The 25,733-nt window shown below is 53.4% G+C and overlaps 5 protein-coding genes across 5 annotated transcripts; 3 read left to right on the plus strand and 2 right to left on the minus strand.

Annotated features, from left to right (window-relative positions):
• Window positions 1–801: 801 nt before the first annotated feature.
• Window positions 802–7,627, plus strand: COCSUDRAFT_38927 (hypothetical protein; the record flags this gene model as incomplete). Its single annotated transcript, XM_005651679.1, has 14 exons — window positions 802–825; window positions 1,172–1,375; window positions 1,550–1,768; window positions 1,847–2,123; window positions 2,321–2,484; window positions 2,745–2,867; window positions 3,142–3,291; window positions 3,639–3,909; window positions 4,286–4,506; window positions 5,357–5,444; window positions 5,933–6,135; window positions 6,529–6,684; window positions 6,885–7,127; window positions 7,481–7,627. The coding sequence occupies 14 exons, from the start codon at window positions 802–804 to the stop codon at window positions 7,625–7,627; spliced, it is 2,490 nt and encodes an 829-aa protein (XP_005651736.1).
• Window positions 7,628–8,922: 1,295 nt separating this feature from the next.
• On the minus strand, window positions 8,923–9,516 carry COCSUDRAFT_55216 (hypothetical protein; the record flags this gene model as incomplete). The annotated part of the gene is made up of 2 exons (XM_005651680.1): window positions 8,923–9,009; window positions 9,406–9,516. 2 exons carry the CDS (start codon window positions 9,514–9,516, stop codon window positions 8,923–8,925), a joined length of 198 nt encoding a protein of 65 aa, XP_005651737.1.
• A 1,184-nt stretch (window positions 9,517–10,700) lies between these two features.
• On the plus strand, window positions 10,701–13,625 carry COCSUDRAFT_55217 (hypothetical protein; the record flags this gene model as incomplete). The annotated part of the gene is made up of 7 exons (XM_005651681.1): window positions 10,701–10,761; window positions 11,282–11,430; window positions 11,686–11,837; window positions 12,060–12,191; window positions 12,566–12,696; window positions 12,931–13,019; window positions 13,467–13,625. 7 exons carry the CDS (start codon window positions 10,701–10,703, stop codon window positions 13,623–13,625), a joined length of 873 nt encoding a protein of 290 aa, XP_005651738.1.
• A 768-nt stretch (window positions 13,626–14,393) lies between these two features.
• On the minus strand, window positions 14,394–18,705 carry COCSUDRAFT_55218 (hypothetical protein; the record flags this gene model as incomplete). Its single annotated transcript, XM_005651682.1, has 9 exons — window positions 14,394–14,639; window positions 15,010–15,173; window positions 15,505–15,703; window positions 15,993–16,120; window positions 16,336–16,543; window positions 16,841–17,124; window positions 17,393–17,612; window positions 17,968–18,151; window positions 18,458–18,705. The coding sequence occupies 9 exons, from the start codon at window positions 18,703–18,705 to the stop codon at window positions 14,394–14,396; spliced, it is 1,881 nt and encodes a 626-aa protein (XP_005651739.1).
• A 1,873-nt stretch (window positions 18,706–20,578) lies between these two features.
• COCSUDRAFT_45770 (hypothetical protein) lies at window positions 20,579–23,991 on the plus strand. The gene is made up of 7 exons (XM_005651683.1): window positions 20,579–20,698; window positions 20,878–21,069; window positions 21,177–21,465; window positions 21,872–22,046; window positions 22,467–22,580; window positions 22,974–23,165; window positions 23,507–23,991. Exons 1-7 carry the CDS (start codon window positions 20,668–20,670, stop codon window positions 23,633–23,635), a joined length of 1,122 nt encoding a protein of 373 aa, XP_005651740.1. The 5' UTR covers window positions 20,579–20,667; the 3' UTR covers window positions 23,636–23,991.
• Window positions 23,992–25,733: the final 1,742 nt, after the last annotated feature.

Genomic DNA, 25,733 nt, shown 5'->3' on the forward strand with positions numbered 1-25,733 from the left:
CCAGTCATCTCTATCTTTCAGGCCCATTTGGCCTGAGAGAAGAAATCGAGACTTCTGCCCCTAGGGTACTCCGAATACAACTATCCAATTCCTCCACAAGTATCAAATGAGCTGATTGGATTGCTGGACAATGTATGATCTGAATAAAAGACTCTGTTGGGCCCCTGAGTTTGCAAGGATCCTGACAGGCAAAGCTTTCGAGTGCCTGGCTCAGGAAGGGCAGCTCAACTGCGATACAGTCTGCTCAATTCTGGAGCTGCAAACCCTGTCACAATATTCTGCTGTGCATGCTCGCTCGGCAGGTTCCAGATTTCGCCAGGGGACTCACTCCATACCAAGTTAGTTTAGAGCCCCTTGATTTCGCTATCGATGATGTCATCTCCAAGCCCTCTATAATGCAAGGGAAGCGGCAGGGTATCCTTCCCGCGCATCAGCAACGGTTGGATTGTACATCGCCAGCTAATCACCAATTCCTGATGACCCACTCCTATTCAGAAACTGTGAACGAGCTCTAAAAGTGCATTTGTATGATTGTCTCAAGATCGCAGATTACGTTGCCGGAGTATCTGTTGCCGAAAGTTCATCTTTTCAGTGACCTTTTATCTGACTAGTTGAACTATTGGATCTTTTGAATTTGCACCTTCCATACTACTGTATTTGTGATGGACCAAGAGCATCATTTGCTGCAATTCGATGGCCCTGAGGTTGGGGATGATGAAGAAGCTGTGACTCACTCGTTCATCATCAGACCAGTCCCGCATCAACCTACAAATCGTCTGAAGAAGAAAGCATCTAAATCAAATGACGATGACAGAAGGACTGACGGTGGGCAAAAATTTGATCAAAGGTTTTGTGTCCTTAGCCAACCTGCATGCAATAGCCGATCAAGATCTTCTCCCCTTGGCTCACATATATTGTGACCGCAGAGGGGCTATTGCAGATCATGCCGACGCTTCCTTGCGAGACAGCAAAGGACAGGTTGCAAAGGCTCAAAGCATACCATGCATGCTGGACTAACCTGTCATTACACATGGAGGTGACTTCCCAATCGACCTGTATGCAATACACTTCTCGCCCCAAATGCCAGGATGACAATTCACAATCAATGAAGCACCCCATGAATCTGTACACAAAGGTGAAAGATGTTTCTTAGGAAAGAACTCGCGTGCAGGAAGTCCTGGAAGATGCAAACAAGGGAACATTCAGGGAGCTCGCAAGCTTTGCGCGTGCGCAGCACTGCAGCCCGAGCAAGCGCAGGACCACTTCTGCTGGGTACCAGCGCCTGCTGCCCACCGCATTGACAGTGGCCGGCGGAGTGAATTCCTCAGACCACGCCCGCACATTCCCAGACCTGGTCTCCTTGCTCAGAGCCCAGGTGCCTCTCTTGTACACAGAACAGTATGCAGAAATCAAATGCTGCTGCTTCTCAAGCTTGTGCCTGACTGGCAGCATGAAACCCGCATGAATATAGTAATGGATAAAGCTTGATGTGAGGAAACCCGTGACTGCACAATACACTGAGCTAACAAAAATCTATTTTGGGGAGCAGGGCTTCTATGCAGCGCTGGTGCACCCACGCGACCTGTCGCCCAATGCAGCAGTGGGCTGCGCCCTGAACAGCATCCTGCACCAGTTCTCAGGCCTGGACACCGACGCCAGTGACATGGAGGCAAGCCGTTTCCTTCTCCTGTTTGAATCTTGCATGCGACCTGAACCTGGCATCACACATGCAATTATCATGACCTTGGACAACACAGCGCCTTGCCAAGTAGTCCATCAAGTTGCCAAGACTGCGCCAATGCATGACACAACATCTGGCAGCTGACGAGGTGTGTGCAAGTTGCAGGCTTTGCATGCGTGGTACGAAGATGAGCTGCAGCACTCAGAGGAGGCAGCCATTCCCGGGGCAGCGGCCGGCAGCGGCAGCAGTCCTGCCAAGCGGCGGCGCGCAGGCAACGCCTCTGGAGCCCCTGGACCATCAGCTACTGTGGGCCGCAGTGGTCAGCCTGCAAGGTCTGGCGCACGAGCACGTGCATCTGGCAGCGAGCTCGTGCCTGACAGCGAGTCGGAGGGTGGTGCCGGCGCGGGTGCTGCCCATGGCAGCCACTCACCTGATACTGAAGGTGCGCACAGCACCACCCTTCACAGAGGACGAATCTCAATAACATACCCACTGGTTGGCTGCAAGACCCCAAGCTGAGGCAACACATGTCATGTTCAGAGCGGTCTGCAAGCTTTCATGGTGTGCTTACATCATTTACCCGCTTGTAACCTCGCAGAAATATCACTATCCGCTTATACCAATGTTGTACTGTTGCAGATGGCGGAGCTACATCAGCTCAGGAAGCGCAAAGCAAGGATGAGCGGGCAGAGGCAGATAGCGCCCCTTCAAAGGCCTCAGGGCGGCCTCTTGTGGTGGTCGTCGAGAACACAGAGGCTGCAGACATGCTGTCCCTCCAGGACCTCATTCTTGTCCTCAGTGAGGTGTGTCTTTGCAGCTTCCCTCCCAACTTCAGCGGAATTGAGCTCTATGGCATTCAGAAGCCTCAAACTTGGCCATGGTGCATTTCCACGGTTCTCTGTCCTTTGTCAACAGGAAAACTAAGCATGTCTACAGAAGCTTTTGCTGGCGAGCAGAGCAAATGAGGGGATCTCAGCTGTGCAATATGTGCACACATCTAAGGACGCAATTGCGGGGCTTCCTTGAGAAGATCTGAGTGAACAATGCATGCATTTGTGTGCAGGGCCGAGCACGGCTGCCGGTGACGCTGGTGCTGGGAATGGCCATCTCTGTGGCAGCCCTGCGCCACATGCTGCCTGCCAAGGCCGCGGACGTGCTGCAGGCCAAGGAGTTCCGGCTCATGCAGGTGAAATCAGCCCAAGCGCACCACAGGAAGTTGGAATCAAAGCACACCTTTTGAGATGTTGTCCGAGGTGCGAGCAAGGCGCGCTGCGCTCCTGCTGGCGGGGCAAATGCTGAGCACCCTGCTCAAAGTTGGTTGGGTCCTGCTTTCTTTGGCAAGTGCGACAGAGGCCAAGGATTTGGTAGCCGCAAAGCAGGCGCACCTTGCACAAAAAGGGCGCAGTGTTGTCAATAAAGTGTGCAAATGTTTGCAGTGAAATTTGGGTGTGCTTGTGCAGGCAAAGCCGCTGTTGGAGGCTCTGGTGCGCGAGGCGCTGCTGGGCTCACGCTTCCACGGAGTCATGTTTGACCACCGGATCATGGAATTCCTGCTGGACCACTTCCTCAACCACGACTTCAATGTGGCCTTCTTCCGGCGCGGCCTGCAGGTCCGTGACAGTCCTGCACTGGCTACCTCGTTCTCAGGCCACCTCCCCGCAACTTCAGACCTACTCTTTTTCAGATAGCACAAGATGCTTAGATATATGGTCGAGTCGCTACGCTCCTGCCTGGCAGTGTAAGCAAAGGCATGAATGCTGTCCCTAACTTGCACCGCATTGTGGTTGAGGAGCCCCAGGCAAGGAAAGGCAGGGCGACTGACTGCGAATTAGATAAGATGGCCAGTGCATGGCTCACGGGCTCGTGTCTTCCTAATTACAGCCTCAAGCATCCGGTCAGGACGCTGCCTTTTCCTTGCTTTGGGAGGCAAAATGTGAGGCAAGTGTGCCTGCGGCAGGTGGCGTGCATGCGCCACTTCCAGACGGAGCCGCTGAGCGCGCTGGCGGCGGCGGCCGGCAACCTCGGCGCGGCCGGGATCCGCGCGGCGGCTGCCGCGCTGCCGGACACGCTGAGGGGCCGCGCCAGATCTGGCTGCGCGTCCTCTTCTGGCGCGGCGCCTGATCTGGCGGGGGAGGTGCAGGGAACGCTGCGCGCTTGGAGCGGCTGGGCCGTCGCCCTGCGCTGGGTCAACGCGGCCGCCCGCGCAGTCGGGATGGGCCACCCCGCAGGTGTGTAATCATCGCTTATAAAGTCTCCAGCAGCGGGTTTTTTCTTGATTTTCCCTTCCTGATTCGCTCCTTTGGGGAAGCTGAAGGAGCGTGAGAGCTCTCTGATGCAGCACAACGAAGCTGTGGTGTCAGTCAACAAATTGAATGCGGAACAGATTCCTGGGATGACATTCTACTCCATTCTTCTGCATGGGATGATTGAATGCAGACTTGGCGAGAGCTTAGCCATATAGTGCTCGTGTTGAATAGACACAACATGTTTCTATGGCTACATACATTTTGTCCCAAGATTAGCAGCTGGTGCCAGGCATTGCAGATGGCTGCTGGCTGCATTGCCGCACCTGTCAGAAAGAAGACTCAATGTGTTGTGGCGCAGGTGCGGACAAGCTGTCGCTGCACGAGCTGTACGTGGAGGCGTCCAGGCCAGGCTTCATGGAGGCGAGTGGGCCGGGTGCAAAGCGGCTGCAGGCGCTGTGCGACCGACTGGAGCGGCTCACCGACGAGCAGGCGCGGCAGCTACTGGGAAGCTTCCAGGCATGCGCTGCCTCCGCCTGGCAGGGCGGCGATGCCTTTGCCGCACAGCTGCGCACCGTCGAGGTGCGACACTGCCTACACTGAAGGCGTGGCCATGTTCTGATGCTTCCACAGTGCACACGCTTGTGTAGCAATTGAGCACGCGTACGCAGAAACACTGACAGCAGCCCTTGCCATAATTCAGTAATCCCTGAAGCTAATTCAGTAATATTGAGAGCAAGCACATGTTGGTTGACACTGCCTTCAGCAAGGAGCACGGCCATGTCCAGATGATTGCACAGTACTTTCGGTGCACACAGTGGTAAAGCGAGTTGGGCAGGTACACTACTGCGGGCACCAACATTTCATGCAGCATTTTTTGGTTTTCGTAAAGGCAGCCTTTGCCAAGAAAATAGCAAAAGAGGGAATGTGCAGAGTTGAAGAAACAGGCTTACATATTGTGTAGGAGCTTATGCGAGAGGCGGATGAGGGAGCAGCTGCAGCAGCGGCAGAGGGCCCTTCTGCATCGCAGCTAGAGGACGGCCCAGGGACGCCAATACCAACCATGCCTGCCGCTCGGCCTGCCGGCAGAAGGGACTCGCTCACCCTTTCCACCATGCTCAAGCAGCAGAAGGCAAGCGGTCTCCACTGCATAATTGCCTTTCACAACATGTGCAAGCTGTCCTCGGGCTTTCTGTGTCAGCTAACCAGAACATGACCGCCTGACGATCTGAATGAAAAGACATCTGTGCTTGAACAAGCCTCCCATGAGCTGCCAGGAATATAAATGATGCTGCATCGTGCATGTCGGGGACTCGTGGCCCAGGGTGGACCCCTGTTGCATTGCTTGGCTTGTTCCCAATGGACAAGGGGCTTGGAGTCCTGCAAATTTTGGGAGTACAGCATATCAAGTGTCACTTCTTTGTCCCGGCAGGCTCCGCTGGGGAGTGCGCAGCGGCGGCAGAGCCTCTTCAACATTGCCACGGATGCAAAGGGCAAGGGGCTGGCCGGCTCGGCCGCGGGTGAGAGCCGTGGGTTGGGCGCACAAAGAGCGCTGCCCATGGCCTGTCGCGTGGCCGGCCTCCTGCAGTCCGCTGCCAAGCAGCACCTCACCACCCCGCCATCCACCCTGCCAGGCGAGTACCACAGCTTGTTTGATATTTTGCATACCAAAACCTCCTTTAGCATGTTCAGAGCAAGCCAGTCTTGGAGTTCTTATCTTGACGCCAGCGTGCCAATAGCCCCATGCACACCATTAATTTGGACAGGAATGGGGTGATTGCTCGAACAACCCGGCCTGCTTGGCTCTGTCGTGAATCTACTGAGATCCTGCACTCCCAAGCAACTAGTCCTCCCATGATACACACGTCATAGCAGGTTGCATCTTCCATTGCGCACCTGACTCAATGTCTAGTATTGCATGCACAGGGGGGCTCGTTCCGACAATTGTCCGACGCAAAAAAGAGAAAAAAAAAGAGAAAAAGAGACGCAGAAAATTTGCTGTCTGCAGGCGCGAAGGGCCTGTGCTGCAGAGGGGCGGCGGAGGTGCAGGCCATGCTGGCGGCTGCGCCGCGGTGGGCAGTGCACCAGGCGCTGGCCGAGCGCGAACCGGCCGACTACTGCGCAACGGCCGGCCGGGCCGATGCGGTGCAGCAGCTGGGCGTGCTGCCCTCCATGGAGGACGCCGCCATCGCGTACCGGCTGCTCCTCGAGGTGCGCCACTCCCTTCAGGGTTTCCGATGTCAGGTAGCATATGGCCAGAGTAGCTGTGTCAGATCACTGCAAAGGAGGTCTCTGTTTCCAAAAGGAGGGCTCTTTTAAGTTGCATGCATTGCGTACAATCACGATGCATGTGTTTTTCCTTACATGGTGCTTGCTCTGCTTTGTATGTCATGCATTCGCTTATAGCTTGAGAGGCAGAGTCTGGTCTGTGTCACAGAACAGGTGCACAGTGTGTGTAGACAACCTAGGCACAGTAAAATTGACAGACCTGCTGTGGTGGACGTCAAGGGAAGGAGTTCTCTGTGACGCTTGGCTTCTCTTGAGTAGTTTTCAAAAGAGCAACACTCAGACATGGTGGCTGAAGGGTGTTTGTTGTGTGCGCAGTATGGGGAGGCTGTGGGCGTGGCAGACTGGTTTAGCGGCTTCTGCGCGGTGTTTGAGTGCGGAGCTGGTGGCGACGATGGCAGCGATGCTGAAGAAGAGAAGGGCGCTCCTAAGAGGAAGCGCAGAGGCAGGGCCCCAAAAGCAGACCCCAAACAGGTATGCCAATGATGCTGTGCCTCACGTTCTTGACTGCGCCCAGCTTGTTTACGCCTAAAAAACTGTGCACTTGCAGAGGCCTCTAGTGCAATCTCTGTAGCTGTCTGGAGACATTATTGCGCTGCTTTTGGGTGCAGAGTTGACTCATGTCAATCTCTTGGTGCAGATTTATTTTATGTTCCAATGCCGTTTGCTTGCAGGCGTCTATAACAAAGTTCATGCCGAACCAGCCGAGCGAGGAGGCAGGCCCTGCCAGGAGGGCAGGCCGCAAGCTGACCAGCATTCCAGAGACAGGCACAGCCGCCCAGGAGGGCCCCAAGCGGGGCAGGGGCAGGAAGGCAGCGGGAGCAGCTCCAGGCGCTGGGAATGCAGCGGAGGGCGGCCGCGGGGCCGGCAAAGCTGCGCGCAAGGGAAAGCAAGCAGCGGCAGCTGCGCATGAGGGGGTGTCAGATGATGATTCACCATCTGGACCAACGAAGCAAACGGAAAAAGTTTCCGCTGATGCTGGGGTGAGCCCTTCCTCCTTAAAATTCCTTCCTTCAGTGCACCGCTGTCTTTTTGGGACACCTGTGTACGTCCAACACAAATTCACCTTACAGCCCATATCACTGTCGTACTGGCCTTGCCCGAGGACTCGGTAAGTCCTGTGTGTTTGTATAATTAGTGCACTGGTTAATTCCTGCGAGGCAGCCCTCTATCCCTTCCTTTGCGCTCGCTTTGTTTTCATGTCTGCATTCTTTCTTGGCTTCAAGTGTACACCACATTGGCTGGCTGAAATGGATGCATGAATGCGCAGGGCCTGCAGGTGCCTATTCAGGAGCTGGCGGTGCGCTTCAACTGCGCGATGCAGGACCTGCAGCTGCTGGGGCTCATCAAGGAAGCCGGCCGCCGGCGCAGGGAGAGCTGCGTGCAGCGCCTGGTCTTCCCCATGCGGCGCCCCTGAAGAACTGTGATGACACTACTCCGCTATTGCGAGTTGATTGGGGTTGAGTCAGAAATCAAAGCAGGGAGAGCTGTGTGCAGCGCCCTGCGACGCCCTTCAGGCGCTGTGATTTGCCACTGAGTCGAGGGTGAATGCAATACATGCAAGGCTGTGCGAACGACAAGGAAAGGAGAAAGAGCTGCCTGGCGATTTACGCAATGTGTGCAACATACATGACACCTCCTGACGTGCCATTGCCCTGTTGCGAGTTGAACAGGTTTGGTTCTCATCGTACAGCAGTGTTTGATCTTCTGACATGATCAGTGCTCAGCAGTTGCAAGGCTCAGGCGAGTAGACGGACATAGAGGCCATCGATGATGTCAAGCAGCGGAAAGTTGATAGTTTGATCTGAGGCGAGCATGTCTGATCTGCACCTACTCGACAATGCAGGAAATTGCACAATAAATTGTGCATTGCACTACATGTTGATACAAAGTAATGAAGATGGCCTTGAGGCAATTACTATAATTACTTTTGCTCCAGTGATGTCCTTCACCATTCTCAAGGGCAAAGCTCGAGTTACTGCTTGCACCATGTGTATCTTACAAATGCTGCATATGCAAACTCACAGGATGTCACTGTGCATAAACAGAAGCTGTCTGCCAATCAACTCCTCGCATCATTGAATTTATGGCAGCGGCCCCACATTACTTCCCGATGATGACATGACTTTGATGTGCAAATTAGCAATCTATGCCATCCAGCACTCTCTACAGAGATGCAGTCCAAAATGACCCTCCAGTGATCTACCTATGTTTCAAGGCTACTCATGCATGACGTTTTCACTCGCTCATTGGGGTAGATCACTTGCAAATAACCTGGGACGAACAGGGTGCTGTAAGAAGGGGAGTGGCCCATGCAGTTTCAAAGATCACCCAACCTGTGGGCCAAGGCCAGGCTCTTTATCTCCATGGGCATATCAAGGGGCCTCACATGGAAATGCTCGACACTGCCTTTTCACTGTTTCTTGAGGGGGAAGTCCGGAGCCTCCAGCTGACTGCAGCGCATCAGCACGCCACATGCCAGGCAAGCCCAAGGAACTTTCAACCTGCGCACAGAGAGAGCTGCTGAGTCAGATGACAGGCGACGGCAATGCAGCTTATGACCCATCCGGTGCACATCACACCACAGAAGCAGGATGAGCATGTCTGCACTTGATTGCATGCCGGACATGCATGCCAATGTGCAGGCTGCAGCTCAAAACGGCACTTTCCATGATGTGGAGATCAGAGGAAATTAAAGGACACTGCCCACCATCATTTCTTAGCGCCATGCTGGCCACCGCCCTTCTGGCCGCCACCGCCGCCTTTTCCAGCAGTGGCCTCGTGCTTGTCAGCAGCGGCCTATGCATGCACAGTAGCCAGCTTGCAAGGAGCGTACAATGACGGATAATGATCCGGGAATGGCACAGATGCATCCAAATGTTGCACACTGCACCGTAATGGTCACTAACTACTGCATGCATGCACAGGACAACATGTTGCGTTTGCCTAATATGCACCTCCCAGGCATCCATCAAGGGAGAAACAAACGATCAAGCCTCCTCAGGTATCCCTCCGGGATACTGACGTGGTGTGATTCGCATCCTTGACGGAGAACCGAACACGTATATTCAGACTCCGGAAAATCTAGGCTTGAGGCCAAGGAAAGATCACAACACGAGCATCTTGAAGTCCAGTACAGTCTCGCAAATACAGCATCAGTGCACAGAGGTGCTTCTGTGTCTGCGGATACCTCACCTGTGCCCTCGCTGGAAAGCTGCCCTTCTCGACGCCTCCGCCTCCGGCCTTGGCGGCACCTCCTTGTATGCGTGCAGCATCCTCCTTCGACATCTCGTGCTTGTCTGCCATCTTGATCGATGGTCTCGATTGCTTGTCAGTAGGGAAGTTCTCAATCAAATTTCGTCAAAGTTCCATTTCTCGCGACATCCAGATGCTTTGCAGATCTGCAGATCTGCATGGGACAATTTGATAAACGGAAGGCCTGCTCACTGCCTGATTGATGTTTAGGAACCTTCCATTGTGGATCCTGGATGTCAGTCGATAGCAAGTTCAGGCAGCAAGGCAGTTGTCAAAGAACTAAGCGGAAAGTGACCCTGACCTAAAAAGTCTCCGGCAGGTGCCTCTGCTCCAGCAGTGTGTCCATCAAAATTATCTGCCAGTCTCAAGGAGCAACCGTTGCTCATGTGATGTCACATGTCAGCATGTTAACGCCAGGTGCTTATTGGTGTACCCTGCTGTCTGCTGGCCTCCGCTGTGATATCCCCATTGTCCCCCTATGTGAGGGTTAGGATTGGAAAGCTGGTGCCAGCACCCTTCCACAGAAATTGCAAAGCCTGCTCATCGCCCTGACCAGTCTTGGCTGCATGCTCGTGTCCACAGAAGGCGCTAGATTATAGCGGTAGCGCACGCTGAGCATACACTCCTGAGTATTTGAATTGCATTGGTGCTAGACTACAGCAGGATTCAGTGAGTGTGTTACATGTCTGAGAAATGAACATGCGGGCCTCGGGCTGAAGCATGCGCACGCGCATGCTTACAACGGCTTTTGCCAGAACGGCGATCTGCAGCAGCGGGAGAGGTTTAGACCTGGATCAGGATAATCCCATGAACTAAGTGTCCTGGATGTATACACTGTCAATTTGCCAGACCAGACTGCCAGTGCAGCCGCTGTCCATGCGGCATGTCCACTGATGGCAACTGGCTTTGCCAGTGGCCGGTACTTACAGCATGTACAATGCAAAGGCCAGCTCCTGAACAGCAGTCTAATGCAAGGCCAGCTGTCTCAAGGTGCTTCCAGAGGGTATGGAATGTCTTTGATATCAATCTGCTTTCCATGGAAACACTCATGCTGATTGAGAAGACTGTTGGAGTCTAATTTGGACCCAAGCCAGATGTCCACTCTACATCGACTGGACTGAACGGAAGGCAGCAGAAACCAAGTTCATCATAAGATGCCTCGAAACATAACGTGAGCAGCATCGTCGATTTTAGGACAACGAAGGTGGCGATCAGCTCAGGGGCTTGGCCCCATCATGTTCACGCTCAAGAAGGAGAACCCCTTCGCCAGCCCCGAGCCCTTTCATGACGAGATACGTTTGCACGATGACGCTGAAAGAGGCTTTGCGACTTCTTCCACTTCCCAAGACGTGCCCTCTGCATTGGGTATAGGTGGCAACGCATGGGGAGGCTCAGGTGTCGCTCTTGCCTCTGCTTTGTACAGGTGTTGGCTGGATAAAGCCTGGACTGAGAGCTTTCCTAGGAGTGGCAATGAGAAGGCAGTACAGCGCTACTGAGGGATTCAGTCCCATCGTCTTCATCTTCGCGGAAGGAAGCTGTCCTTGAAGGCTACGGGATACAGTTTTTAATGTTCAGCAGGACTTTAGAAGCTCGAACACAGAAGAGCCTTCGTTCCTTTGCAAGGCTTTCCTTGGAAACGGAAAAGGCTTTACAGGGTGCAGTGGAAGTTTCCAGATGATCTTCTAGAGATGAAGAAGGACAACTTGTGATCTGCTTGAAAGTTTGTTCCTGATATACTTGTTGAAAATCAGCTCCAACCCCCACAAGTTTCTGTATCAAAGATGCATGCCATCAGAAGCTTGTCATGGGTGTGTAGGCGGGGGAGCTGGCAGCAGCAGCCGCAGCAATGGGACAACAACCGCCAATGGAACAGATCCTGCGAGCTGGGAGGCGCGTCTGAATGCCAGGGACGAGGCTCTCAAGAAGAGGGAGCAGGTTGTGGCTGAGGCGGAAGGGCGCATCGGGGTGAGGAGAGCTGTATAAATATCCATAATAGCAGCATATTCTGGTGGTTATCACTTAGCAAGCCAGGAACATAATTTCTGCCGCACATGCTTCTCAGTACTGCACAGGCTGTGCACACAATGTCACCAAGCTTTGACAAGCTCAAGCGCAGATGTGACACATCTGTTGGTGCCCCTTGCCTGCCATGTGGCGCACAAATTGCTTTGTGTCCCACATCAACAGCAGCAGAGCTCATGTCTCGCTCTCTGCCTGCAGCGCAAGAACTGGCCGCGGTGCCGCCCGATGCTGCGGCACAGCATTGCAGAGGATGTTCCGGACGGACGGCGCGGCCTGGTCTGGCGCGGCTACTGGGCCTGGCTATTCATGGCTTCCGGCTTCTGCGTGGACTGGATCACCATCACCATGATGTGCGCATGCCACCCACGCACATCTCGTGTCAACATGCATGCTCACATGATGCAACCCAGCCTTATCAAAGCTGAGATGCTATATGTTTCTTGCCTGCATGTGATCATTGACGGCATGCACCTGTTGCCTGCTCTCTGAATGATTAAATATTCTGTCTGCGCTCTCACAAATGCGCATTAAGGCCAGAGACATGCATGGTGAGACGGTGTCCATGCATGCAGGTTCATTGCGTGCAAGAAGGGGCTGAGTGACTGGCTGTTCTGCACCCTCATCTCCGGCTTTGGCCTGCCGCTGTCCTTCTTCCTGTGGCACCGCTTCCTCTACACAGCCTCCATCACCGATGGCGCCTGCAGGTCAGCATGCATGTGCACATGCATGCGCCATTCATGCAGCAATTCTCCAGGCCTTTTGGTGTGCGGTATCTGTGCTTCAATAAGGTCCACGCTGATGCTCATTCACCTACGTGGTCTTTGCTGAGAGAAGACTTGCATGAAGCACGGATCTCCAGCATCCTTGCATGTGCAGTACCTGTGCTTCCAGAAGGACAAGGCCTATGCAGATGCTCATCCAATGGCTGGTCCGTGCTTGAGGAAGCCTCACGCAATGCTTACTCGATGGATGGAATCTGTGTAAAGAAGGCTCTTCAGATATGCGATTGCTGGCTGGAATGTGCATGCTGCAAGTGAAAGGCATGCAAACATCTGTGACTGATGTGTGGCTGGTGCAGGTGGGCCATGTTCTTCCTCTTCTCAGCGCTGCAGGTGGGCCTGGCCGGCTGGACATTTGCTGGGCCGCCGGTTGTGGGCAAGTGGGCTGCTGGCGTCTTCACCATGATTGACCAGTTCAAGGCCGGAGGTGGTACGGACCTCACACAAGTGGTTGCATTTGCTCATGTGCTCCGCTCTGCTCTGCTCATCTGAAGTTTTCAAGCTGTAACATGCCTCTTGTTTTAGAGGATGGTTGCAAGCCGATATGTGATGACGGCACCCATTCAAGCAAATCATCGAATTGGGTGCACTTTGTGTAGGTGCAGTATCCCTTTAATTCCATTGACAAGGTATTGACGATTCAATTGTGCTGCTGTCATGGCAGGGCTGCAGATCTTCTTCGGCATCTGCTGCATCATCAACATGGTCCTGTGGGGGCTGGCTGGCCTCCTGGGCTTTGCAGTGTGGGGCGAGGTTAGCCACAGCACTCATCAAGCCCTGTCCGAATGCATCTCACATTTTGTTGCACCCTACTTACCCGAGGAGTTAGGGTCCAGAGCAGTGCAACCTGCAGCATGCTCGTTCCTTCTTTCTCTCTAGGCCTTCCTCTTGACATACATATGCCACATGCACCCTTATTGCCACTGAAAGTGGCACCTGAACGTTGAGATGTGCATGCATGTTTGGCCCCGGCTGGTGGGGGCCAGTATGAATACTGAGCACCGTGCCCGCGCTTGATTGGGGCTTGCTTGAATCTGGCGAGTCCATCAAGGGGTATAATAGGTGGCAACCTTTACCTGCAGCTTGTCTGCAGGCGCACCTGCTTCTGCCAGGAACAACCGGTCATAATAATCACAGCAGCTTACAACAGCAGCTGCCTTACCTCTTCACGCATAATATGTATGCACTGCATCTGTGCAGGCGTATGCGGCATTCAGGAGCAAGCCGCCGACGCGGCCGCAGGCGGCTGAATCATCTCGCAGCTGGGTGCCCAGCGTTCCCTCCATGCCCAGCATGCCAGGCTTTGGCAAGAAGAAGAAGGACACTGCCGCTGCATGTGGCCATGGCCGGCATCAATGACTCACCCCCTCGTGGCTGAGCAAATCAGACATGACTGATATGCAAATGGGCTCTTATCTGCCTCGACAGCAAGGTGTAACATAGCATGCTCGGGACTGCCAGTGATGTGATGGTGTACCAAGGAACAAGGAACAAAGGATCAAGGTCTGGAATGTGTCAGGAGGTGTTCTTCATGTTCTGCTTTGCAGGTGTATGCTAGATTTTGTAGGTGATCACCTCTTACTCATGAGTAAGAGGGTGCACACAGTATCCTGAAGCTACTGTGAAAGGCAAATAACGCTGGCCCCTATATAGTCATTCTTTGGGATCTTGCTTTCTCACTGGAAGGAGCACTGACACATTTAGCGCCTTATTGTGGCCGGAGGATTGGGTCTATTCAATGTAGGCGTTGAAAAGGACTCGTGTATGATAGCAGATTCAAGCGTATGAGCAGCGTCACGAAATCTTAGGTACAGCCTGTTCCAGGTGAGCTTGTCGACAAGAACGCTCCTTGGAGGTGTGAATCTAATATCTACAAGACAGCTTGAAGGTTCTGGACATGTACCAAATCCCAACAGAGTCTCCTAAACTGAGGAGTCTCGGCACTGCATGCATTCACTTTTCCCAACACAAAGCACAGGAACTGTAGCACCGCCCTTCCACACTCACCCCACAAATTTGGCTCAGCTTTACAGCACTTCTTCTTACACTTGCCCTAATTTCACCACAGTCATGCCTAGATCCACAGTGGTTTTCCACCATATCTCTGCATGTCTGCATCGTCAAGATCTACTGCACGGACATGTGGGCCAGCACGGCGCTGAGGCTGTCAGGGGCGGCGGGCACATCGACGGCCAGGGATCTGCACCAGCCCAAGAAGCTGAATTCGTCCGTGGGCGGCTGCTGCAGAATAAGGGCGGCCCGGTCCTTGGTCGACAGCGCTGCCAGGCCCGGCACTTGTGACAACTGCTCCTCCGGCGAGTCGTGCTGCAGCGGCATCAGCCGCGCGCTCACATAGCGCGCATCGCCGGTCCCCTGCCACGCATGAAGTCATTCTCGGTTGGTCTTTTCGGCACCTTCCCGTGTTTTGTTACCTATGAACTTGAGATTTTCCGCATGTCATCTTCTAGGGACTCCTTCTGCAGAGCAGGGCTTCTGGGACACCAAGCCTCGTGCCTCAAGAGATGATGTAGATGAGACAAAGATTTAAAGAAGCTGCCAAAACAGCCGGACAGCACCCATGCATTTTTCAGTGAGTTGCCAGTGACAATGTCAGCCATGTTTGAGGTTCTCTATCCCCCCTCTCAGAAAAATGCACACACACACAGGGAGGCACAGGGAGTGCAGAGGATCTGAGGTTGCAAAAGAGGGGACAGCATGCATTGGGCAGGTCAGGGCAATGCACCTGAGTGACGACTCGGAGGTCTGGGATAGGGAAGCGGCCAGAGGAGAGCCGCACGGCGTGGTCGAGGCAGCTGGCGCGGACGGAGTCGCAATCTCTGAAGGAGGACAGCGCGCTGCCGTGCCACACAAAGATGTGCGAGCCGTGGTCCAGCACCGCAGCTGCACCTGCACAAGCAAATGCGTGAGTCGAGGTATGCAGGAAAACGGTTTTCCCTGCTTCCCTGAATTTCAGTAAGCAAAGTGTCAGCACGGGTGGATGAGATGCGCTTGAGACATCCTGCAACCACAATGTCTTTTTGTGACGGGTGGCATGTGAATAAAGGCCCCAGCGGCACGGATTCAACACAGGACAAAATTCACAGAAACAAATTCCCGAGCATTGTCTTAAAATTTGGCACTTCAGCCCGACACAGCCTGCGCAACCATGTAGGAGCATCGTGCAGCGTTGTGAAGGATATGTGAGGCTGCATGGAGGGTATGCAAGATGGGGGATCACCTGGGGAGAGAGCCAGGTTGGCGGCCGGGGTGACGTCAAAGTGGCCGGTCTCACGGTTGTGGATGTGCAGCACGGGCAGCAGCAGGCTCTGGGACAGGTCCAGCGGAGAGCCCAGCAGCACTGAGTGCAGCAGCGCCTTCTCGTCTGCGTGGCCCATCACAGTGCCCAGCACCGGCCCCCTCTGCAGCTGGTACAGCACCTGGGCAGATGCACATACTTCACTTTATTTGAAGAAACATTGGCTGAAGAAGATGGTTTTCAACATGTCTGGAAGCCTGGCAACTGCATGGACATCAAAGAACTACAATCTGATAGATCCTTGGAACTTGTCTGCACAGCTTGGAGGGTAGGAACTACAATGTGAGGCAAGGCCACTCGTTCTACAGGAGGGATGAAACTTTGAGAATGCAGGATCTGTAAAGACACTGGCAGACACATAAGAATGCGGGTACTGTATGACACGGCCCAGCAAGAAAACTGAAAGGCACCTCGGCGAACAGGCGCAGCTGGTGCGGCAGCTTCCACAGCTTCCTCCGCCTGCTGAACCAGCCCGGCTGCTCGGGTGTCTCCCAGGTGGCCTCCCCAAAGCACGCCGCCACATGCTGCAGATGCTTCCCTGCATCGCACAATCAAACTTTGCCATGATATGCCCTGGTACCCAGTCCGTTATTTGGAATCCTGATTCGCACAAAATGCCAGCCTTCCCAGCGCTCAAACATAGTGAATCCATAGATTCACCACACCCCACTCGGCACCTACACACCCAGGTAAAGCTTTGCTGCGCGCCGCTGACTGGTGCAGTGTTTCAGCCCCAACAAGGCAATGACTCACCGATGGAGGCCCGGATGGGCGCCAGCTCGCCGTGGGCGGCCGCCTCGCTGCGAACGGCGTCCTGCACCACTCCCTTAGCCAGCAGCACAGCCGCCAGAGGCACGTCCACGTGGCGCACGTACGCGCTCAGCACAGTCGTGGTCTGCAGCTTGCGCGTCACCACCCGCCGCAATGTGCGCCCCGCGCTGTCTTGCCAACTCAGCACCACCTGCGCGTATACAACTGTTTCAGCACAGCTCAGTGATATCTGTTACCTGCCCTGGGTACATGAAGAGATTCCGGTGCAGTGTCCACGGGTCCCGCCATTCCCTCACAGCATGTCTGCCGGGCGTTGCTGTCTTTTGACAAGGCTTGATGCATGCACAAGGCATCCGTGAGCAGTAGGAGCTGAACCCAAAATCTCACCCAAGCTCTGATTTTGCAATGGCCTCAAGCTCGTTGTTGTCTTTCCACTGTCCCTCTGCACAGATCTGGCATAGGAGGACTGGAACAAGAGGGCACCCACCTGCACGTAAGCTTTAGCCTCCAGCGGCTTCACAACGTCCAGGTGGAAAGACACTGCTGTGCCCCGCTCAACAGCCCGCAGCGCCACAGCCGCGCAGCCGCCGCCCCGCTTTGCGCGCTTTGCTGCAGCGCCGTTACGGGTCCAGCCTGCAGGGAGGTCCGTTACGGGCCCAATGATGCGCGTCACCGCCAGCCCCGGCGATGCATAGACTTCCAGTGTCCCCCGCCTGCCAACCTGGCGCTGAAGGGACGCAGCCAGATTTGCGCCTGATATTCCGCTGTACCCTGCAGTTGCACCCACACTACTGACAGTAGCAAGAGCTTCTTCATAGGCGTTTGTCAAGCTTGTTGAAAAATGACACACAATGCCGAATTACGAGGGTACTGTCCTTGAGTGGCGTTTGTCATTTCTCAAGTCATATATGTGTTCTACTCCTGATGAAAAGGGTCGAAATGTCCGCACAAGCGCCCAGAGCTCACAAGCCAAGGTCAGCACTTCTGCAAAGCACATCAGCTCCCTTAAGCCTGACTCTGGAACCTAGAGACCGCTCACCGGCATGCAGGGTCAGGCTGCCGCCGCTGGCGCGCGCGACAGTGCTGAGCAGGGGCACATTCACGGCCGACATGCCGGTTCCGAGGATGTCCACTGCGGCGCCCAGATCTGCAGCTGCCTGCGCCAACCGCTGGAAGGCCTTGGCGCCCTCGCGCAGAGAGTGCGCGTCCGCCGCCCGGTCATCCCTGTCCAAGGAGCGCACCGGCACACGCCCTGGCCCCTGCAGCCGCCAGTGCACCCTCTGTGTATCTATGAAGAGACAATGCAGCTCAAACTGTGCCAAGGGACACCAATAAGGTCACTGCTCCTTCGTGCAACTGAGTTTTGATGACCATTGCCTGCCAAGAAAGAATTCTCCACATCCCCATCCCAGTCTCGATATTGCCCGCGATTGGTGATATGAAGAGGTTGTCTTGCAGACAACAACCAGAACAGCTGGGTATCAATAAATCTGAGTGCGAGTAACAAAACATAAATTATTGGTCACATTGATAATGTTACCATACATTACTAGTTCTGGTCATGATTAAGAGAAACATCTGATGCCATGCCTTGGTGGTGGGCCCCGAAGTGACTATGAGCATGCGACCGTCCATGGGAGTGGCTGCGCGGGACATGCCGGTCTGCGCATGCGGGGCGGCGGCGGCCGCTGCGGCGTCGGCCCGGGAAGCCTGTGCGAGCGAAAGGATGTGCAGGCCCGCTTCGATTGCCGCCCCAGTGCACCGAGGCCGCTCCCTGTGCCGGCCCTGCTGTGTTGGCCTGCACCCCATCAGATTACAGGGTCTCAACAGCGCGGCAAACATACAACTGCTATGAATGACATCCTGATTGGGTAGCCATAGATGTTCTCATAGCTGATCAATGGTTTGCTCAATCAGAACCTGTTCTTCCTTCGCACAAAACTTGGCAGTGGGAGTGGACTGACATTTGGAAAGTCCCCAAGCCCAGCCAATCTCATTGCAAGCTTGGGAGAGGCCCAATGAGCTGCCCAAAGAAGAACAGGATAGGATTGTTGGACACAGCTTGTAGATCAGCACTTTTTACAAAGGCAGCAATACCACCGACCTGAGGGACTTGATGGCGGCCAGGGCAGCAGGCCGGCACTCGCCGAGCGGCGCGAGGCACGCCGACAGGCTGCCCTTGACAGCTCGCAGCACAGCCTCGTCCATGTCTCCGTCGCCCGGCAGCACATGCGCGGCCACCGCATTGGATCGGCTGAGATCAAAGACCGCCACCGCTGCGCTAAAGGCCAGCAGGGATACTCGTGTGGCGTCCGGCAGGCTAGTGATCACCTGGGGCAGGAAGGTTTGCATGGCTCAGCCATCGCACTCTTACAGCCAAGAAGATGGCTACCCGTCTTGTTTGTAATGTTGAATATCATTTGCACACTCTTTGAGGGCAAGGACGCCCCCAATTGGGTGACGGGAGGATCAAGGCATTTTCACACCATCCTTGCAGGTTGCAGGGACAAGAAAGTTCCGTATCTAGACAAGAATTAAGGATGAGCATGCATAGCTGGATGACATGAATTGCTGCAGGGTAGTACCTCTGTAAGGGCTGCTTTAAGGTGCTCAAGATGTTCTGCGTCGGGTGTCTCGTCCACTGCTAAAATGACCAGCTGGGCAGGGGGGGCCTCCAAGCTGTCGCTATCACTGCCCTCTAGATAGTCCACTGCCTCTCCTGCCAACTCCGGGCAGCTCTGCAAGTTTCACACAAAGCACTGCTCAACAAAAGCTGCATTCGGTAATGCCTGTTTTTCTGTAGCATTGAGCCATGACGGTATTTTCTGGGACGCCATCCTGCCCATGGTCAGCAGTAGCCAAGAGTGCACTGTCTGGAGACTGCCGAATCAGTAAAGTTGGTAGTAATTCAGAGATTGGCCTCGAGGTGTTTGAGCATATGATTGCTGAGAAGAGGATAGGCCGCACATGCGAGTCCAGCAAGGATAGGGAGCTTGCATCGCTGCTGGACTGGCCGCAGAAGTAACACTGCCACATCCCGCTCCTCTGGTCAATCTGCAGCACATGTCCAAGCTTATCAGCTGCATGCAAAGGTCATCTGGTTGTAGCACTGTGTCTAAGATCGCAAAGCAAAGAGCTCTTGATCTCTTGGACAGGGGCCACTATTACAATGTCTCCCGTCAAGCCTGCATTGGTACCGCAGGGCACTAATGGAGCAAGTGTTCCATACCTCACTGTAAAGGTTGATGAATGCATTGCAGCTGCTGCAGCAGACTCCAGCGTGCTGAGCTGCCGGTGGACAGTTTTTTCCAGATGGCACTGGGGTCACAATGGCTCCCAGAGGGACCCCCAGGCGGCTGGTGGAGTGGCGCTCATTGAACACCTTTTGGCACAGATTGGTCTTAAATTACCTCTGGCCTCAATCCTTGGCGAGTGTCATCACTACGTATCATACACATTCCAGAACCATCGTTGCACTGGAAATTTTTTCCTGCACAACTCGACTTCAGACATGCAACAAGTCGAGGGAATGATGGACCCACCGTGGTCGAGCTCATGGTAACGATGCTGCTGCTCACTCTGTGGTCTCCTTTACGACTGTCCGAAGTAGAGGCTCTCGTGTGCCGCTGCTTTGTCACTGGTGCTAGCAATGGTTTAGATCGGGCAGTGTGTGAAGGTTGTATGCCAGGTGCGTTGGTCAGCGCAAAGGCAGGACCCGATTCTGTCTGTGATTCAGACAAGGTATTTAAAGGTGCTTCCAGATCCACGGGAGGATCTGCGATCTGGCTTTCCCTGTTGATCTTGGTGTTGTTCATGCCCCGAGTTGCCAAGAGCATTTCTTCTGCTTCGGACATCATCCTGAGCTAATCTGGACCAGATTGATGCATAAAAGCTCCAAATAGATGTCTTAATTTACATGTAAATCAGAATCGTGACTCAGTCAAAGAGGAAGTCTCAGTGTCGATGGTATCCAGTCCTAGTCGCAACTGCTGAATGAGACAAGGGACGCAATTCTCTTAACGGGTTGGTCTCACAACGTACCGCTTCTACTGCTCCCCAAAATATTTACCTTCCACTTGAAACTAGATACAGGATTCTTGCATGGCAGTCAAACCTTGGAATTCACAGAGGGTTTGGTACAGGGTTTTCAGTCCTCGCCCAAACTTCTTTTCGATCCTCGACATATTATTGTGTTGGTGTATTCACATCATAAGAGATAGGTTAAATTGAAGATGTCGTAGTCGCATCCCCAATATTGCTTGCTTGGGCTCAGAGGACATCTCCCGTAAGGAAACGATCCTGACTAGTACAGGGATGTCCGCGTCTCTTGGCGTCCTCTACAAAGGTAAATTTTATATTAAATACTAAAAAAAATCAACGTTGTCTGGTGCGATCGTGTTGCGGATATATCACAAAAGCCCAGTTCATTCCAGAAGGTGTTGATGCTTATTTATCGGCTTGTGCTGTTGCTCTGGGTCAATTATAACCATCGCTGATGCTAATAGATCCTTCGATGCCCTGCAGGCAAGCGCCATGGCGTCAAACTCACGCCCATGCAGCCCTTGTCTGCAGTCTTCGAACATATCAGCAAACTCACAAATGAACAACTGAACCCGTCTGCTTGCAAGATCATCCATAACAGGAAGGAGCTTGACGTCACAACGCCTGTCCGCTTTGCCAACCTCCCAAACGGAGCCACCCTGGAATTGAAGACAGGTACTCATCATACTCTTGTTGAGCCATCAACTCATTCCGCCGCGCCCTCAAGCAATCACTGTTCTCCTGCGCAACCTGCTTCTGACATGTCCCAACTGTATCTGCAGATGATGACAAGATGCTGGGCATACAAGAGCAGAGACCACCTGAGCCCACAGAACACCCAGTGTCCCCTCAGACACACACATCCTCTACACCCCAGGCGCCCCCCGCCCCCAGCACAACAACCACAGCGGCTCCCGAGGCTGCAGGGCCTTCCTCGACGCACCCGGTGCCGATCTCTGAGCACAGATCGCCCACCTCGGAAGCTGCTGGGGGTTCGGACCCTCTCTCCCTGGGCCGACCCATACATGTGTTCAGCCGGGCGGCTGCTGCAGAGCAGGAAGCCAGGCGCGGGTGCGCAGCCTAGACATGCCCCAGAGCTGCGGCTTCTCAGTATCATGCAACTGCTGATGCGAACAATTCTCTCTGCATGCATGTTTCTCCTATGCGGGCGTTTTCAGAGCTCAATCTGTGATGCCTTTGTGATTGCCTGCCCCTCAAAGCACGACCACAGCACGCATGCACCTTGACAATAACTTGCAATGCAAAGACTGTGGCTATTAACGTGCATGCTGTGCCACTTTTCCCGGTGGTAGTTTAATGCCTCTGAGACCTGTACAAAGGACTGCAACCTGCGAGGAACATTTGCAGCAAGTCGAGATCAGCAGAAACCCACCATTTGTGCCACTGGAACTTGTCAGGCAGACATGCAACAACAATGCAAATGACAGGTAAACGTCACATTTCCACATGTGGGCAGGGCCGAAGAAGAGCCGCCAGAAGAGTTCTTCGAGTTCACAGCGGACGACTACCACCGCGTTGCGGCGGGGCACGCGCGCGAGCGGGCGCATGCAGAGTCGGGCTTGCGCACGCAGAAGCTGCGTGAAGAGGAGATGCGCCGGCGCGCGGCCAGCCTCGGCCCTGTCCCCATCCGCGTGCACTTCCCCGACGCCATCATCCTGCAGGCACAGCCCCTCCCCTGATATGATCTCCTGGCGGTATGCTGCAGACCTCGCAGGGAGCAGGGCACTTGAGGCGGTTCAGAGTGTCACAAGCAGCCGCCTCAGCTGCTCTGCTCCTGCTGAGGTCTGCAACAGCTTTCCTGTGGTTGCTGGCAACGCCAGTGCCTTGAGGCCTGCATTCTGTGAATCATGTCTGCTGCCGAAATGCAATTCCAGCTTCTGCAAATGTCAATCTTCTCAATCTCCTGGCGTCCTTTTCATTTTAATCCTCATTTCAACGCTGTCAATTGATGCATTTAAAGTGTCCAAGCTGGGCAGGACTGCTTCTGCGCTGCATGCTGAGAGTGTTCGAATGTCATTTCAGTGCGGAAATTCTGGCTGGCTTGTGTGCAGGCAAGCTTTGGAGCACTGGAGCAGCTTTCTGCCCTGCAAGAGCTCATCCAGAAGTGCCTCCTGCCCAGCATCCGCGGCAGCAAGTGGCACATCTACACCACGCCGCCAAAGCAGGTGATCCTCATGCGGCAGCCGATCACATCTATTTGTCGGGGATGCCGCACCAAAGTCTTTCAGATACTTTGTTCAGCTGTGCTTTTGGCATCCAAGTGCGCTGCCCAAACTTGTGATGCCAAACTTGTGAACAACAGTGGGGACTGCTTCACACAGATCACAGTCACGCAATTTTGTCATATCTCAGGGCAGCTGCAAGACATTATTATTATTATTATTATTATTATTATTATTATTATTATTATTATTATTATTATTATTATTATTATTATTATTATTATTATTATTATTACATGGTCGGCAAACCCAAAACGAGAGGCCAGAAGACATACAGCATCAAATTCACAACATTTGCAACTGCATCCTGAGGCCCTTTGCATGGTCGGTGCACAGGTCATCAAGGATTTGGGAGCGAGCTTCTATGCAGCAGGGTTGGTGCCAGCTGCAAATGTGCACTTCTCAACGCCAGACAGCTCCGGCCATGAGGGGCCGTACCTGCGGCCGGAGGTGATGGCACTGGAGGGAACGCCGCCAGAAGCCCGCGGCCTGGCCCGCAAGCAGCAGCCGCAGCCTGAGCAGTCCCAGGTCTGTTGCAAACTTATTTGAAAAGGCCCAAACTTCATTGCTCCAAAGTTGTTGTCAGCAGCAATGAATGAAATGTGAGCACATTCGAAAAAGTGGGTGTTGTGATTGCTGCTTGCTTCCGGGACATTATTTCCTGGTACACAACTGCAAGATAGCTTTCTGTGGTTTGCATGTTGCAAGCATTGCGTGTAGATGTGAGGTGGCCCTTTCTACTCATCCAGCCTTGATGCGCACATCTCAGTATCTGTGATGTCTGTGTGGTGCAGATGGCAGTCAATGGCAGCCAACCCTTGACCTCTGCAATGTTTCAGCCATTCACAGAATTGTTTTGGGTTGCGCAGGGAGCACGCTCTGCAAGTGCAGCAGCAGGTGCTTCAGCGGCTGGCAGCAGCTCGAATGGTGGGGCAGGACGGGCCAGCAACGCAGATGGCAAGAAGCTGCCCAAGTGGATGAAGATGGGAGGCAAATAAGGCGTGGGAAAGTATCAGTCACCAGGTTGTCAATTATAGCAGATGGACACAAGAAGACCGCTATGTAATCATGAATAGAAGCACATCTTAGCAATAATTCATAGCAATGCGCCTAAGCATGCATTGCAAGTCCCCAGCATTTGCTGCTATTTGTGCCACAACTAGGGCAAACAAGATATCCATGCAGCTAGTCTACTGAGAGAGTAACTGGTGCTCTTGTGAGCTGAAAGCGCCTACATAGATATATAGACACGCTATTTTTGGACTTGCTATTGAAGATGCACCTACATGCAGGGAGATGCCTTTATGGCAGAAAATGGCAATGCTCGGTAGCACATGTAATTGCATGCATCTCTCGTGAAGATGTTTTACAAGTGACTCCATCAGTATCTCAGCTCATCCCCAACGTCATACCGTGACAGCTCAGATATGACTACCCACTTTCTGATTACTTAACTTAAGAAACAGGCACATGCACATTACACATGTACAACAGTGAGACTAATTTGAGAGACCTGGGGTACAAGCTGCACAGCCAGCATGGAGCAGAACGTGTCATGCAGTCAACATCTGCAAAAGCTTCTCAGCCTTTTGCGACCACAGGCTATGCCCCTCTAGCTTTGGCTTGAGAGTCATCAAGTAGCCGCGCAACGCCTCTGCATGTGAGGCTCAGGCCATGGGAACTGCAATGTCTTGCGTGATTCAGGCACAATGTCCTTCACATAGCCAGCAACCCACGACTTGTCGAGCACTGAGAGCGCCAGATTCGATGCAGACCCTGCACATGTGCACGGAGTGCCACTGGCCTCACAAGTGAAAAGCATGAGGCGGGCATGTGCATGAGTGACCCCTGCCTGCAATATATTTTCTTAATTCCACATTAATCCAGACGGAGCAACAGACTGCTCTTCCTAGCAAGGTGTAGCATCTTGATGAGGACATCGTTGCATGACATTTTAATGCTTCCCAGGACAAACCGTGGCATGTGCATCTCTCAGGTCTCAGGGATTCACACATTGATGGCATGAAGCTGCTCAAGTGTCTCTTCATGCTGAATGTTGATGAGTACCTCTAAACCTTCTGTATGTACCCTATCTTTGTAAATTCTCCAGTGGATGGGGAAGTATTTAAGAATCACGCAGCCAACTAAGCCATTTAGCTCAGGAGTGCACACTGTGGCACTAGCATGCCGCATGCGCAGCGGCTCGCACACATGTACCATGCATGTGTTGTGTATTCTTCACTTGGCGACCTTTGGACTCGCAGATGCAGGGCTCATCCTGTCTGCCCATCCTCCCCAACACATTCCATCGAAACAGATGATGCCCCTTATAATGCCCTCTAATTAGATGGAGCAAGTGACTTATATGATCAGCTGCTGCATGCGCATGCAAATTGCATGATGCAAGCATGGTACGTACCGGTAGCACTTGTGCGCATGTGCTTGTTGTGGCACCGCTAGCGCTTAAGGGGGTCAGACGGCTATGAAGACACGGAGTCTTGCCAAGTGAAGATGCAGAACTGGAGTGTTCTGTATTCAGTTCGAATCTGCTGGCACAGGAGTCATCCACAGCTGTTTCGCCTGGAGCGTGGCTGTACACAATGACACTGTCAGAGCAGTTTTGAACTTGCTTGAATTGGAATTGGCATCTCTGGGGGATCTGGACCTGGCAGGCAGAATTGAAATCACAGTGGTCAAATTTTAAATTTGGCGAATGACGTCATGCAACGCTTTTGACCACGCACGCCAAAACAATAAGGAGGCATTCTCTTACCAAGCATTTCCTGGGCACAGAGCTTCTCTGTGGCAATATAAATGTTCGCTCTATACGAAGGCATGCTGCTGCTGAGATATTCTTTCAGTGTAGAGTAGATGATCGGGCAATCTATTCATCAGGTTCCGGCTGCTTCCGTTCAATAACAAGCGCCGCAATGGGCAATTGCAGCTTATTCAATTGCGTTCATGTATGATTTGATCATAAGATATGGAAAAGTTTGAGGTCTAAGTTTTACGTCGTGGCAACGTCTTAGGAGTCACTAGTGGCAACGGATTTCAGATTAAACGTTATACTTCAGGGCAGATCCAAGACAATAGACA

The sequence above is a fragment of the Coccomyxa subellipsoidea genome (assembly GCF_000258705.1).
Source record: "Coccomyxa subellipsoidea C-169, whole genome shotgun sequence".
Classification (NCBI taxonomy): domain Eukaryota; kingdom Viridiplantae; phylum Chlorophyta; class Trebouxiophyceae; family Coccomyxaceae; genus Coccomyxa; species Coccomyxa subellipsoidea.